General features: G+C 41.0%; 1 protein-coding gene across 2 annotated transcripts in view; it reads right to left on the reverse strand.

The window, feature by feature from the left end:
- The window catches only part of vps50 (VPS50 subunit of EARP/GARPII complex), a 100,594-nt gene that overhangs the window by 3,855 nt on the left and 80,572 nt on the right, over positions 1–16,167 (reverse strand). For both annotated transcript variants that reach the window (XM_075450479.1, XM_075450478.1), the window contains 4 exons: positions 9,657–9,805; positions 6,492–6,588; positions 5,715–5,873; positions 1,941–2,062 (listed from right to left, as the gene is read on the reverse strand). In XM_075450479.1, the coding sequence (XP_075306594.1) occupies positions 1,941–2,062; positions 5,715–5,873; positions 6,492–6,588; positions 9,657–9,805 (527 nt within the window). The remainder of the gene's footprint in view (positions 1–1,940; positions 2,063–5,714; positions 5,874–6,491; positions 6,589–9,656; positions 9,806–16,167) is intronic.

The raw sequence follows: 16,167 nt of genomic DNA on the forward strand, positions 1-16,167 counted from the left end.
TGACTGACTTTTTGAATAGATTGCTTTGAAAGTCACAACACTTGATCAGAATAAATCAGAAATGAACTGAAAAATTAACAAAGTGAATGGACAATTGTGCCCATTTCAATGAGAAAACAGTTTTTTTTTGTTTTGCACCTCTTTCAAGAGACATGGCTGGTATGATCAGTGTGTGTGTGTGTGTGTGTGTGTGTGTGTGTGTGTGTGTGTGTGGGGGACCGTTTTCTTCCACAGTGAAAGTGACGTCTCCAGCGTATTAACACTCCACACAGCACAGACAGGTGTGCTCTCGCTCTCTCTCACACTTCAGCTTTTCTCTGTTCAGTTTTCATTTTGTGCCTCTCTCTTTCATCACCTCTCGCTGTCATCCTCGCCCTCTCTTCCTCTTTTGCTCGTCAGGGCTTGGTGCTGGGTGTTTCAGTTCCAGCACAGAATGCTAACATGACCCTTTCTGTGTGTCACAAAAGGGGAGATGAGTCCTGGAGGCGCAGGGAGTCGGAACACAAACTAACAAACAAACACGACCACCGTATCAGGGTGTACCAGTGAGGTGGGAAGAGTGTGTGCGTGTGTGTGTGTCAGCCTGTTTATAGCTGTGGAGTTAGTGTCCTCAGAAAACCAAACAGGCTGCAGAAATCTACAGCAGCTCAAAGTGGCCGAGCATTGCAGTCTTAATGGGCCCATTTGCTCATTGGAACGCGTTCAAAAGTTCTCTTAAGCAATGAGAGCAAACGTGCACAGCTAATGTGCAGTGAGGTAAACGTTTTCCCTTTTCTCACTTGATAAGGGCCAGCCTTCCACCTTCAAGTAACATTAAAGGTTTGCCCTGCTTCTTAAAACACAGCACTAAACCACGAAGCATTTTTCTTTTTCACCAAAACCACTTTCCGTTGCTGGAATCCCACAACGCAGCAGGCCATGACGCCGTCAGCCACAAACACCAGCATCCCCCCTTCTTGCTTCCGTTAAAACGCCTGAAACCTCAAGACAATTATCAGCTGTTATTTCGTCTTTTTGCCACCATCCAGCCGGTCTGACTCAATTGTTCACACAGCCCGTCTGATCGGAGGCATTCATCACACCTTCCATCTAAAATCCTACTTCACACATACGCTCAACGTATGGCGAGGAAGTGATGACGTAATGTTCCCGTCACCCATCACAACCCCTATCTCTCGCTTTCAAGGGAGAAAGTGGTGAAATGCATTACAAGGGATGTGTCAAGAGCGCGATGCTGTTTGTGTGAGCGGCCCCCGTCTGGTTGTTCCCTGATGGAACTCAAAAGATGTGCCTGGCACAGATGGTTGTCAGCATGAGGAAAGGAGGAGAAGGCAGGAGTTTAGAGAGTCTGGAGCACTGCGAGTGGTTTCCACTGGTTCACTGTGTTTGTTGACAAGGTTTGAAGCTGATTTTTTTCCTTTGGATTTCACGTGGCGTAAAACCAAATCGAAAAATGGGCAAAGAGGAGAAAAACAAATCTTTTGAGTGTGGGATCTCAAATCACTGTGATGAAATAAGTAAGTCCGGTATCTGTACATAACAGACTTAATGACTATTTACGGCGTGACTGTAACCGGAGAGCAAAAGAGAACACCGCCAGTGGAGAGCAATCAAAACAAGGGGAAACAGAACACATTTTGCTTGGAGAGTCTACTACTTTTATATAATTAACTCTCTTAAAATGTGAATTGACCAATCTTATTGTTTTTCACTTATTTGCGCTTCCCCGACAGCACCGTAAGAGACACTATTCACAGAAAGTAATCGTGAAAAACATGAAATGAACATGAATGAAACCTTTCTTTCTTTTCACCCCCCACATTCAATAATAATCAACAGTAAATGACAAAAAAAACATCTCCGGCAAGAGCTCCACATAAATGAGCCAATGCTTCACATGTCCTCCTTATGCTGAAGGGCTGTGTCGCTTGCTTTCTCACCCCTCAACAAGAGTCCTGTTGGCCAAGCGGATGCAGTGTTCCCAGAGGACATTGGACACAGGCAGGGGGATGCGCACTTGCCTGGAAACATCGTCCAGTCGCTTGTTAAACTGCTCAAACTCCTGCAAAAGCAGCACAGAGAGCAAATGTGAACACACTTGGTAACATGCAGTAATTTCTTTAATGAGAAACTATTTGGAATTTATTAATTGGCATCGGATTATTTGTCGATATTTACTTAGTTGCGATATTCAGTTGCGTTGAACTTACATATTTATACAATGTAGACGTTCAAAAGTAACAAAAGGAACAGTCGAAACAAGACGTGACGGATTTAACAAAGTCAAACCAAAAGGAACAAATAAGACATTTATGACCACAGAAACAAGTCTTCACAGCAAAAAATACAGTAATAGGACCTTCATATCTTTGGTTTTCCCCAAGGGAAACAAACAAACAAAAAAGTCTTTATGAAAGGTTTTTCTTTTCTTTACTTACTCCAAGCTACCAAATTTTTTATTTGGATTGGTGTTATAAAACCACCTCAAGCTGTGAGCTCAACAGTTCAGTTATTAACTGTGAGGATATCAATACCTATATACCCACACAACATCCTGGATAAAAATAGAGCAGATCAATAAATTGTGAATTATTTTTTCACCACAGTAAGGTATCTAGAGAACTGGATTATTGTACTAAAAGTTTACAAATTATGTGTAAAAACGAATAGTTTGTGCATGAATGAAGACTGTCAGGTTTGGCAAAAATCTAACAATGAATGCAAAAAATACCCTGATAATACCTTAATTGTCACTAAAACCACCCAGTGTTTCCAATTGACAGTACAGCAACTTAAAAGGCCTATTTTTGAGAGAACTTGGGCATTTTCAGTGACACAGTAACACCGACCATTAATCAAAGGAAATGTCCAGCATCATGAATCCAGAATAGTAACCTGAATACCACGTTGTGCCAAACATATTTGCTTTGCCAAGGGAGGCTTTATGAAGAATAAAGCTCCCCTTGATGCCCAAGAACTGCTTATTCATCTATTTTTGTTCAAATACTTTACAAACATCAATGCCGAACCTGACCTGGGTGTGGTGTCAAGGGAAGAGGGAAAGCATAGGAAAAGAGAAAAAAAAAAAAAAAGGGAAACAAGAGAGATACAAAGAAATCATTTGAGAAGACACAAAACATTAAGAGGAAATATCCTAAAGTAAGATGTCGGCTGCAGGATCCAAACATCACAACAACATCCGCCAGCCTTTGTAGCCTCTCTCACGTCAGGTTGTTCAATTATGGATGAAATTGTACAATTATGACACTTCTACTTCTATGACAGTGAAACACTACATAAGCAGAGTCGATAGATATGATGGATGGACGGCTTTTCAGTGAAGTAAGTGGATTTTTCTGGAGTTTGCATGCTCGCAGATGCGTCTTTAATTCCAGCCAGCAACTGCCATTCGTTTGGCACGCAAAAAACGAAATGTCACTCATTCACAAACAATCTCCCCAACATTTCTCAACCAACATATTTGTCAATGAAGTCACTCTAATGCTTCTACATTTTCGTGCCACTTTATATGCAAATGAAGTGCCATTGTGAAATGACAGTGATCAAACCTGAAGTCATGAATAAAATATCTGCGCAGCCAAACACAGCCCACTCTTTTCAACCAGGGAATCACAACACGACACATATGTGTGAGGAGCGTCTGACAAGTTTACGGGAGAGGCCATTAGCGCCTGATGGGGGGAAAAGTACACGTTAGCTGTTATGTTCTTCATGTCGGCCCATCAGCTGGACCGATTTGACACAGTTAGGAATTTTAAACCAGGCAACTGAGACCGATTTCCTTTTGCAGGCAGTTTGCGTCGTAAACTGAATGAGTTAAGCCAAACCGCTGAACAGCCGGTGCCACACGAAGATCCATCAAGTCATATGGGAACCAGAAATGTTGAGTTTGGGTTTTTTCCTTTTTTAAAAGCAAACAGCGTTTAGTTGCAACTGTGTGTGCGCCTTCATTTATCTATTCAACATCTGTGATTTTTATGTGCGATTTAACCAACAGCTGCGTAAACTAATGCGCATACAATGTGAAGCTTTGTGTTGACTTGGTGCTGGTCCGCTCATGATTTCACACCACAGCAAGCCCCTTCGGGCCTTTCTGGCTCTGAGTATCAGGAACAAACAAACTAGTGCTGTGTATCGGCCAGTGTATCATTCGTTCTGAATGACAATCCAGAACGCAAAGCATATAAAAACAAGATTAATCGTTTTGTTATTCATATAAACAAAACATAACTGCTTGCTTTCTGTATTTTAGACTTTAATGGTCGAGTCAAAACTAGAAAACAGAGATAAACTTTTACAAGAAGCAGGGACAGTAGCATCGCCATGGATACAGCGAGTTAGCCTTTGGGTAGAAACAGCCGAGTTTACCAATTATCTATAAAAAAGAAAATGTAGTTCACTGATTCACTCAGTGTGCTAACAGTAATCACTGCCTCATATTAATGCTGAAGGAAAGTTAAAAAAAAAAGAAATAAAAGCAAAATAAAAGCAAAGGGTTCTCCTGTTAATATCCCAGCACATACATACCATGAGTTGTACTGTGCTGCAGACCGAGCCCCTTTTTTTTCATGGTTACATTTTGATCATCATCTTATGACTTTTTATTTCCTATCACTAACCAACTTTTATTTTTTTTTTTTATTTTATTTTTTTTTTTAACTTGAAATTGGAATAATATTGATATTCTTGATCAGATTTAGAATTCTCCATTAAAAAAAAAGTGAAAAAGCAGATGACACGTGGATCGTGTGTCCCTTTGCCCTCCATGTAAAATTCATGATGGGGAAGGCGGCCAGCATGCATAAAGACGCACGTTTAAAGAAAAAAAACCTTCTCATTTAAAGAAAAAAAAAAAAAAAAAAAAACCTCTGGGACCGATGAGCTCAGATGTCCTCTCAATGGCTCAACCATAAATTATTCACCACATCTCAAATAATTTGCATTAAAAGGTCTCCGATTACCTACAGTCAGTCAGGAAGGAAGATTGGATTTCCGCTATATAGAAGCGATTCTGATTCAGCTGTTTGGGAAAAGACCTCCATAGTGGGGTAAAACTGGATTTCTCTCCAGTTTAAGTTTTGTACAGAGACAACAGGAGGCTGAAATCATCATTTTGTATTCACTTTGCAAAGTCGAGAATCTTAGCGGAATGATTTGTGCAACAATCCCAATGAGGAGATATTTGCGTTTTTATCTCCAGTAAACCTGAGCGACAGCTGCTGCAGCAGTGCACCGGCCTCGTCTCCGCCCACAATGGCAGAAAAATGGCCCCAAAAGACAAAAATATAGCACAGTGACCAGTTTCCAGTTGCTTCAAAAACTTTAAAGATGTACGAGTGAATATTGTTACATCGACAGGGTATCACACCGCTCCAGACTGCAACCGTTACCTGGGTACCTGCTTTACAGCCTTTCTTGCATAACGTTTCTGCTCTTTCAACTGCGGTTTTCGTGGTCGCTTTTTTGCATCAGGCAGTGTGGAAATACGTCCCCTTCTTGCTCATACTGACATAGCGTCAACTTTGCAGCTCGTTCCGTTGCACCCAGGCGCTCTAAATATCCGAAAAAGCTACTTTATTGTTTCAATCTGCATTGTTTTAGGACTTGGCGGCATTTTACAGTTTGAAACCTTGTTCATAAAAGACATTACTTCACAATATCAACAGTGAAATGTAACACTAACGGATCGTTACCTTCAACAGAACGTCCACATATATGTTGTGCTGAGACATGATCTCTCTGATGTCCCATTTAACTCCGGCCATCATGAGCAGCATTTGTTCGTAGTCGATGGCCTTTGCTGCCACGATCCAGTATATTGGTTTTCGCAGCTCGCTGGCTGTGGACACCGTCTGCAAGTGGAAAGGGAGCATAAATGTATGACAATATATGTTCAGCAGAAGTGCCCCGTGTTAGACATGTTCCTTAATGCTATACAGTGTTGAGAAGGACAAGAAGTCAAGGTCAGCCTCTGAGATGAAGGTGTTGTGCAGATAATACTATGCCATTAAATACAGAAGGAGAGGTTGCTCTAACGTTTGCTTGTGTGGACTCATAGGACACGACATTGATCTGGTGTTCAAGGGAAACAGACCTGCATGTCTACTGAAACATGCCAAATGTCAGGAGAAAGAAAGGGAGAAAACAAAGAGCTTAGCTTTCTGTTGCCTAGCTCAGAGTGACAGAACTGAATTCCAGGTTGATGTCAAACTCCAGATGTAACAACAAATGGAATACTTTGAATCCAAGAAACTAGGTGTCAATGAGAATCAAAAGGAACAATGACAAATGATAAAAATGAGAGAAAAAAAAAACCTCATTTTATTTCAGACTCCGTAACAATGAAAACTTTCTGTGCCTCTGATGCCTGGAACAACCCTGGCTATCAGAGATGATGATGTGAGGTCACTGCGTATAATCAGACCAGTTCGTTTCCATCTGAGGTACAAATATATGAAAGAATACAATACCTGGGAATAAAACTGTTGGAGGAATGGTTTCTTGGCTGCGGGCATCATCGTGTCCAGGTGGGACTGCAGGGATTCAAACTGCTCAGCCAGAAACACGCTGAAAAGAAAAATCAGTCTTCGTGTTTGTTTGTTTTTTTAATACAAAAGCTTGTTTTATCGTTTCAACAAACTGAACACAGAACCTGAAAAAAAAAAGAATATTAAAGCTTTATAAAGTATTTCTCTTTTTATTCAGCTAGTAATGTGTGTAGATTATAAAATGTTAGGTTCCATGACTTGACTTGTACTGATGTCGTGAGGCTTTAGCCGCAGTGATGCGCTCTTACACGCTTGGAGAAAAGCTATTATTTTCTGTTCCAGCAGCCCAAATTTCAACCTGTGTCTATTACAGCTTAATGTAACAGTTAATTAAGTCGAACACTCTTTAATGCTTTCACCACATACATCATCTTCCACCGTTCTAAAACCGACCTCGCACCATATACTTAAAGCATTGTTTATGTCCGACGTATCAAATTGCAGTGAATGGATTTCAATTATCCGTGAAAATAAAGAGACCCATCGAAATAGCAGGGTGAGAAATACAGGGGGGAAAAAAACATAAAAAAAAAAAAAAAAAATCAATGCAGACAGAACTAACACCCCTGCTCCACCAGCTCTGACCAAACAAAGACCTTTTGACTGGGCTGATCGATGGCTCTGAAGCTGAACTGTACACTGAATAAAAAGGGCAGAAGTTTAGAGCTATCTGCACTTTAGCACGGAGGCCTCCCACAGTGCAGAAAGGTTCATATAAGCGATTTCACCGCTGTTCCAGGTTAAAGACAAAAATTTCAAAATGCTTTTTACATGACGAAAACGGCATTAGACTGAATGGCTTTACACACCAAGCACTGGCCAATGGATGCAGATTTGCTTTGAATTCATTCAGAAATTAAGCTGAACAGCAACGTCCTCAGAAAGTTCATGTATGCCCTGCTTGGATTTTGAAGCATAGCAGCAATAATGAAGTGTAGGAGAAATTTACAGTTACATTTGGGTCGACGAGTATTTAGATGGAGATTATAGAAAGTTCATCTCTTTTATATTTTCACGGAACAAAAACAAGGCACTGAACACTTTTATTCTCTAATACCAAAACATAACTCTTGGCTGTGGTGTTCACAAGTGTCATGTTAATGACTTCGTTATTAGTGGCTGATAAAATAAATGAGCTCACTGCCGACTGCAGTGACCATCTGTGGGGAAGCACCATCTGATATTGGGAAGCCAAACAGAAGTCTTGACACTGAATGCAACGTTTAATGTCAATAATTGCAGTCTGTAGAGCATTTGTTGTTTTCACGGAGCAGAGGAAATCACATTTACACTAAGCTGGAACACCTTGTATTTACTTCGTGTGTGTGTGTGTGTGTGTGTGTGTGTGTGTGTGTGTTGGAGGGCGGGAACAAACACACCCGGCAATTCACAGTTATGTCATCATGTAAGGACAAATACAACACCAGAACAACAGCTGCAGGGTAAAACAACAGCAAAGACGATCTGTCATCCTTGACTTTTACTCACAGGTTAATATTTGTCCACTTTGATGCTGAACATCTGGGAGAATGTTTGTGCTGATTAAAATGGCATATGAAGATGAAGATGATGTTGAGGGTTCTTTCTAAGCATTTTCTAATAACATATTTTCAGGGAAGTAAAAAAACCTTTAGCTCTTTTACATTTGTAATTCTTAAGAGCTTGTTGCGTGCCTCAAGTACACACACAAATGTTTTGGGGGAGGATATAAGTCTTTCATTATTAAGCTGTTGTTGGAAGCGGCAGGCCTCTCAGGGCTGTCAGCACCGATGATAGCTTGACCTAATTATGTATGAGGGTGGCATTGTGTGGTGTTTGTAGATGGAAGAGGCAAAGACAGAGATGGAGAGAGACCTCACGGGCTAAACGAGACAGGGAAAAGAAATCTGAGGGGCGGATGTATCCGTTTAAAATAAAGACTAGAATAAAAGAAAAGATGTGGGCATTCTTTTCTCCGGTAGGCCTCGTGTCCATATAGAGCGTCTTCTCTTTTTTCAGAGTTCTAGGGCTTTTCGACAATTGTTTCAAATGAGTAGAGAGCATATACAGTTGCCTGCAGGAAAACCTCTGCACCCAGAGTCATTTTTCACAGCCCTCCAACCTTTTTCTCTGCAGCTGCTCCAAGCGCTTCAAGTTCAATATCTCTGAACTCTTCACAAAGACGCTCGTGCCGTCGTGGCTGCTTTTCTTTGAGCAGAAACTGTCACCCAAGTAACCCGAGAAAACAGAAGAGAACCTTGCTCTCGTGTCTGCCTATCCTGAGTGGTCGGCCATGACACCACACAAAGAATTCACACAAGGAACAGATCAGCCAGATACACAATGTTCATAATGTGACGGCGAAGAAGCTCAAACAGCTTATTAAAATGAAAATGACCAGCGGTCTGTCTCGCAGATAACACAGAAACTCCGTTGTGTTAATCATCTCCCTGAACTCTCCGAAGCTGTCCCTTAAAACTGTCTCTTGTTTAAACTAAAACAGGCCTGCTGGAACTGGGCTTCCTCTGATAGCAGCATTTGCACACGACTGTGATATTCACACACAGACCTCTCTCTGCTCTACGGCTGTCAGATTGAGCTGTGACGAGCTCATCCATCGACGACATGAGGGCGAGCGTCCTCCGTTTAGTGCTCATGGTGAAATGAATAAACTATCTAAATAAATGGTAGACTGACAAACAGTAAACACAAAGCAAAAGGGGGAAGCTATTTGATCAGAAACAGCAGTTAAAGGGAGCTCTCACAGTGTATTCTCACACACGATACATAACACACACACGGTGGGGAGGGCAAATCTTTGATGGCCAAACTATGCAAAACTGCCTGATGAGAGAGAGTAGGGAAAAGCAGCTTCTTTGATTTTAATCGGACAGCATACTTCAATGAGGACATCTGCTGAGTTACATCATAACAGTCAGGACCACACAAGTGGTGACATAAGACAAGCACTGATGTTATTGTATTTTTATCCGTAAGAGACGAATATGGTCCACGACTCACAGGAATTTTGCACATCTACTATTCTACGGAGTTTGTAATGAAAATGTAACACGTAAGCAGTTCCACTGTTGCGCAGCGTCCACTTACAGAGACTCTGTGGCCACCACCCTCTGGGCCAGTCCATAAAGAGTCCCGCTGTTAGTAAGGACTACCATTTGGCTGAGATGGGGGCTGGGCACCTTCTCCTTTCTGTCCTCTGCCGGGGCGTGGACGCCTGCATTCTCTCCCACAGGATCCTGAAAGAAAGATAAGCGAGTTAGCCCGCTGAGCCAGGAAAGCTGAAAATTCACATGCATTTTTTATTTTTTTAAGCGAAAGAAGATCCAGTTGGCGCGATCGCATCAAGCACGAGGACAAAATTAAAACAAACAATTATGAACTAATGAGCACTGATATTTAATTTAGCACTATTGAACAAACCAGCCCTTCGCTCTTTGATCATATTTCTTTCAAGTTGAAATTCTGGAGGCCATTTCATCAACAGTTGCAGTAGTTTCCTGATATGTTTTTTTTTTTCCTCTATTATCTAAAGTATCATCATCTATAATGGATCAACTTCATTCAGCCATTTACAAAGCCTTTATTTAGGCCTGTGTACCTTAATCATTACTTCTATGCTCATTTATGGTAGTGTTTGTGTCTAAATGTGCAATTTCAACTAGATTCTTCACTTCGAATCTCTCTTCACAGTCATTTGATTGCTAATGGTATACAGAGATTGTCAGGACTTCATCCTCTGGATAGGATCATTTTGTTCAAAGATTAGTTGCAACCTGATGACTTCATGAATTGTTAATAAAGGCAGTCAATGACTTCATCATGTGTTCGTCGGAGTTAACAAATTTTAATGTAAACTCGCAGCCGTAGGAGCAGCGGTGACAGATGTGAGCCGCAGCTAAAATATGGGCATGCGAGTATGTGTGCGCAAGGGTACTTAAACAACTAGAATTCCATCCGCTGTCTCAAGGGAGCTTTCCTTCTGTAACACGATTAACACGTTCTTTTTCAGCAGTTGGGTTTCCTACTGAGGAGCCGCTGTGCTGTAGCACCGCTCTACAGTTACTTTTCAGAGTTAACCTGTCCCAACAACACAGTAAATATGTGTTTGTACATTAGCATAATCTGAAATTCAATCAGTTTTTTTGTGGAACTCTGTTGCACCCGAAGTGCACGCACTCAAAAATTCTGCTGAGCAAACGATTCCTCACGCACCGGCATTCATTCCAATGCAACTTCTCCGTCAAGCAAGCCTTCTGTCCGTTTATTTGGAAAAGAAAAGAAACAGAAAAAGGACAGATGTGAACCTAAGTCCCTTCACATCGATCACAAGACTCTGCATCTGCATAAAAACATCCATTATGATTTCACACCGCAGGACAGTTCACCATATCATTTAAATAAAACACGACTTGGTGCCTAAATATCATATTGGTGCACCGAGTTTTCGCTCTGCAGCTTCAAAGATCTCTTTAACAGCCTGTGGCACATCAATGGAAAATCACACAGGTAATTAACAAATTGTAGGGATTAATGCTGAACCGTATCACCCACTTCCATAATGCAGTCCAGTGTAATCTGGACCAAGAAAAGCTGTGCAAAAGATTTTCTACGCGAGACAGCACCAAGCATACGAGGCGGAGACAAGCTATCGAGCTACTGAGGTGTAAATCAAAGCGTGATATAATAAAAAAACAAAACAAATGGTTACATCACTCTGAATTAATCCAAAAGACTGACACCAGCAATATCAAAACATCTGTGATAAACGATCCGCATGTCACTAGTTTATAGCTCCGAAATCAAGATTTAAAGTTTATTCGCAGAGAGTAGAGAAAAACGATCAAAGCGGAGGATGTAACATTTTTGTTTTAAAAGATGACATCTTGCATGCAGCCCCAACAGCCAACCGTTCACTGAAACACGACGCAGCAACAATCCAGCACACAAGATGCAATAAAAAAATGCGGAGTGAGCGGCTCTGCAGACAGTTTCTGATTCAAACCTGCTGCTCTGCTCTCCTGTGCCATAACTGAAACCTTTCCGGGACCCCTTACTTATCTCTCTGCCGTCGAGTGTTGCAGAAAACTTTATCTGGAGAAAAACAATTCTTCAGATAAATGCTCCATCTAATATTACTCTAGAGATGCCAGCATCTCATGGCAATCCTGCACAGAGTTGTTGTGACTGAGAAAGTTGAGAATAATAGAACAAGATGTAAAACTCAAAACACCTCTGTTCACAGACCATTCAGTCAAATATCTTGATTGTTGAACAGTAGTTACGTCGTGCTGTGGGACTTAAACAATTTAGATATTTCTCCTTGAACTGTTGAACCTGATAACAAAAAAAACAAAAAAAAAGCATAATTTGTACATTGTATGGTTCCCTGAATCTTTACTACAATGTATGCAGCCAAAAGTCAAAGAATGGTAGAAAAAAAAGAAAAAAAAAGACTAATCTTTCATCAAGTGGAGACTTTCTTTTCTTTGGCGAGAGGCTGCGGAGCGTTCATCAAAGCTCACGCACTTTGGCGTGTGTTCAGCTGATCATGCTGAGACAGAGGCTATTTCTGAACTCAGGGAAAGGGGAGGAACAGCTGTGGCTCAGAGTTAAAGCTTCTTCTTTTTTTTTTTTTTTTTTTATATCTTTTAACAAATTCTAACTTAGTTACCGGAGAGCCCTGATGTTTCTGTGTTTGTTTGTCTTTTTTCAAGCTGCATATTGTTATGTGAGCATGTTGCATAAGTTACACAACACTGCTGCCATTTATTTTATTTTATTTTATTTTTCTAAAACAGTCCTGCTTTTTATTAAGATTGTTGTTTTGGAGATAAAACCAAATGCCGGAAAAGCAACAAGCTGAATGCATAAACAAAAAGATGAGATTTATGGTAAGTTCACCGTTTTATGCGTTCCAAATCCAATTAATTCTGGTAAAGTTCCTTATTATTTCATCCCGCTGTCACACATATAGATCTGTTCAAAGTGTGCCATTATCGTAAGCACTGAGTGATTTACATCCACTTCAGACATCTATAAAGAGGTCGGCTTGGTCACCAAAAACCATAAAGTATAAAATCCACGAGAAGGAGTCCTTCTTTTCAACATCAAACGTGACAAACGTGCAGTGGTTATGGAGCTCATCCAGAGAGGCCATTAGCACCAACTTCTAACAACAACAAATGATGGAAAATGTTTAAACAAAAAAAAAAAAAAAAGGCTGTGAAGCAGCGGCTGGTGGCCGTTTGTGTGGCCGATGTGCAAAATGAACTGAAAGTTGCACTCAAAAATGCACGATAACAAGTAAATATTTCAGACAGAGCAGTGTTTCTACTGCTTTTTGTGAAATGTGCCAACACCACGTCCTCTTAATATCTCACCCAAATCCCACCGATGGAGAAAGTATCACTGTGTGCCCCGCGAGAGGAATAACTGGTTTCTACAAGTTTGCAAGGCCACAAGTGAATAAGACATGAAGACGTGACACCTGTGGCTGTTGTTTACCGAGCTATCATCGTACCTAAAGCAAGGATAAAGTGGATTCGATCTAATTTTATCTTGGAACTTAATTGTAAAGCCACGCTGCAGTCTCTTGTGGTAATGTGCAGTGTCATCGTTAATAAAAGACTGCAAATTCAGCTCCTTAGAACACAAGCGTTGTAAAGCCGACATTATGCAAACATCTGGCGAGTCGTTCATTTCGCCAACTAGGAGCCGGAGGAGGATACCGACACTAAAATGCAGAACAATGCGTCGATTTAAAGAAATCATAGAAAGGCGTTTTGTTCATTGCTTTCACAGCATGACTGCAGCACAGGATGATGTTTACAGCCATAATAACATATGACTGCAATTATTTATTGCAACGACATGAACGGCCACCTCGCACTTTCTCTGTGCAGTTTAAGGTCGTGCTGGAAGTCTTGATCACTGAATCATAAAGCTGTGACCGTGACTTAATGTCTCAATCCTGCACCTTATTACCTCTGGGCTCCAACTCATTGTTACTCATATAGCCTATTAAGTCACGGTCACACGCTATTCATGTGGCCAACTGGAGCTCTGTTCTCTCAAATGTTTTGCCGCTAAAAAGAAATGCTATTTTTGACCAGTTTCCTCCTCAGGATCTGCTGAGACCACCGTGCTTGCAGATGACACAAAAAGCACACCTAAAGGGATTTTCAGTACGCAGCGGCAAACTATCATAGGAGAAAATAAATGCCTCTACACGTGGAAGTCGGACTCCAAAGGCACCCAAAGGGGGAGGAAGCAATTCATATCAGTCCATTTTAAAAAAGAAAGAAAAAGCATCGACTTGTTTAACTTTTATCACTCATTTATCAAAGTTATGCACACAGTTGTGTATTCTACTTTCATCTCATCAGTTCAATTAAGCTTCATCTATCTTCGTCTGGCATCACAGCAAAGTCTGCTTTGGTCTTATATGATGCTTGACCATCCTGCAAGAATGCAAGCCCCGGGAAACGAGAGTTAAGGGAGAACTCTTAGTTTTTTTTAAAATATTTTTTTGGGCTTTTTATGCCTTTATTATAGGACAGTGAAGAGAGACAGGAAGCAAGGGGCAGAGAGAGGGGAATAACACGCAGCAAAGGGCCGTGCGATGCGGGATCCGAACCGGGGCCAGCTGCACGAGGACTAGCCTCTGTACATGGGGTGTCTGCTGTACCCACTACACCACAGACCGCCCCTCTTAGTTTTTTTTTTCTTTTCAAAATGCATACAACTCTGCAGAGGCCCTTCAGGCAAAAGGAAAAGGCTGTCTGCAAACGTTAAAAAAAAAAAAGTTGTTTAGGATTTTATACAATCTCCTTATTTCAACTCTGCAGAAAGAGAGTGTAAACATGCTCTTAGATGGTGGGGAGGGGGGGGGAGCTTCCGCTGCTTGCAGCAACCTCAGCAAGGTTCTGTCTCTTCAACATTTCTGGATGAAGTACAAACTAAATGTGAGGCAACCTTAGCGAGCTGTCAACTATCGCTACATGCTTACAAGGACAAACCGAATGTGACAGTAACTGATAGCATTAACATAAAATCGTGTCGGCCTTTTCAGCGGACCTGAATTTTTCAAAGAATTCCGGAGGATCAACTTGGAAATCCTGTTTGATACGATGAAATATCACCTCGCTTGTTAATTGGATGAATATGATACGAGTATGTCAAAAAGTTCAGGCCAATCAGCCGAGTCCCCTGATATTAGAAAGTTTATCTTTTCCCATAAATCGATTGATGCAAAATGAGAAACTACACATCTTTGTGTTTTCTTAATGTTGTGCCAGTTGTTCTTTTTTTTTTGTTTTTTTAGACAGTTCATGTGTTTATTTTCTAAATAGATCATTCCACTGGCGCATTCACGTGTCTGGACTCGTTAGACGATGACGATGTCGGCACACAATACAGCCGGTGGAACCCTTAGATTCACCAGAAAACAAAATCAACATGATTCAGCCCTATGCATCACCCTTTTGTGATCACCGTGGACGTAACCATCGAGCAACTGCAGCATAACTCGTTTTTTTTTTTTACCCTTTAAGATAACACAGCACAAGCACTTGTTTTCACTTTCTTATGACACTCCATCAAAATGACTGATGGCAAAAGTGAGACAAAAGTAAAACGAACACCATGTGCTTCCTGCGTGGCCAAGTGAGCGCAAAAGAATGCCATATTGGATAAATTAAGAGCCTGCCATTTTTCAGTCATATAAGGGGGCCGAGGAAGGAGGGATGAGGAAGACCTTTCCAAAAAAGCTTGACTTATAGCGAAGAGGTCTCCCTTCATTTGATTTAAATCCTGCAGCTGCTGCAGATATCTTGAGGGAGTTTTTCTCCTCCGTCCAGATGAAAGAAATATAAGCTGCACGTTCGTAGCAAAAAGCAGACAATATTAAAAGATGATTTTTGGTATAGTTTTTTTTTTTTTTTTTTTTAGATCAAATGATGTCCCTCAGTATCACTTGAATTGTTTTCCAGCTATGCCAATGGCATCCAAAATGGGGAAGTTAATTAAGTGCCAAAAAGAGTCTGGTGGTGCAGGTTGGAATATTTACCAGAATAACCCCTTAGTTTTAGATATAAACACATGAAATAGCACTCATTCATTCACCAGGATATTTGCTATCTGCAGTGTTACTATATACATTAAAGGCTGACTAAATTAGGTTTGAACAACATGTAGAAAGTTGCTTTATTATTTAGTTTCATGTTCAAGAAAAAGAAACGTATGTGGGGAAAAAAATGAGTGTCTATGAGCTGGACTGAGTTTCTAGTAAAAGTCATGAATTATTCCTGTGGGGGGAAAAAAAATATATATATCAAGTGCACCCAGGTATGGTATAACTGTTCTACAGTGAAATGCTTTCAAATTGCTTGGGCAGCATTTGTCAGAGCAGTCACAGTGTCAGAGCCAAAGGCTGGGTACAAAATATTCACCAATCACACAGCCTTTCTGAGGGGGAAAAAAAAATCTAACTTCAGAGGAAGCCTTCTGTCTACTTAGCTGACATCAGTTTGGCAGGTGATGGGAACGACAATATGCCTGCTTTCATTTCTCACTGTGGAGACGGCCACCTCAGTGCTCC

This window comes from Odontesthes bonariensis, chromosome 18 (assembly GCF_027942865.1).
Source record: "Odontesthes bonariensis isolate fOdoBon6 chromosome 18, fOdoBon6.hap1, whole genome shotgun sequence".
NCBI lineage: Eukaryota > Metazoa > Chordata > Actinopteri > Atheriniformes > Atherinopsidae > Odontesthes > Odontesthes bonariensis.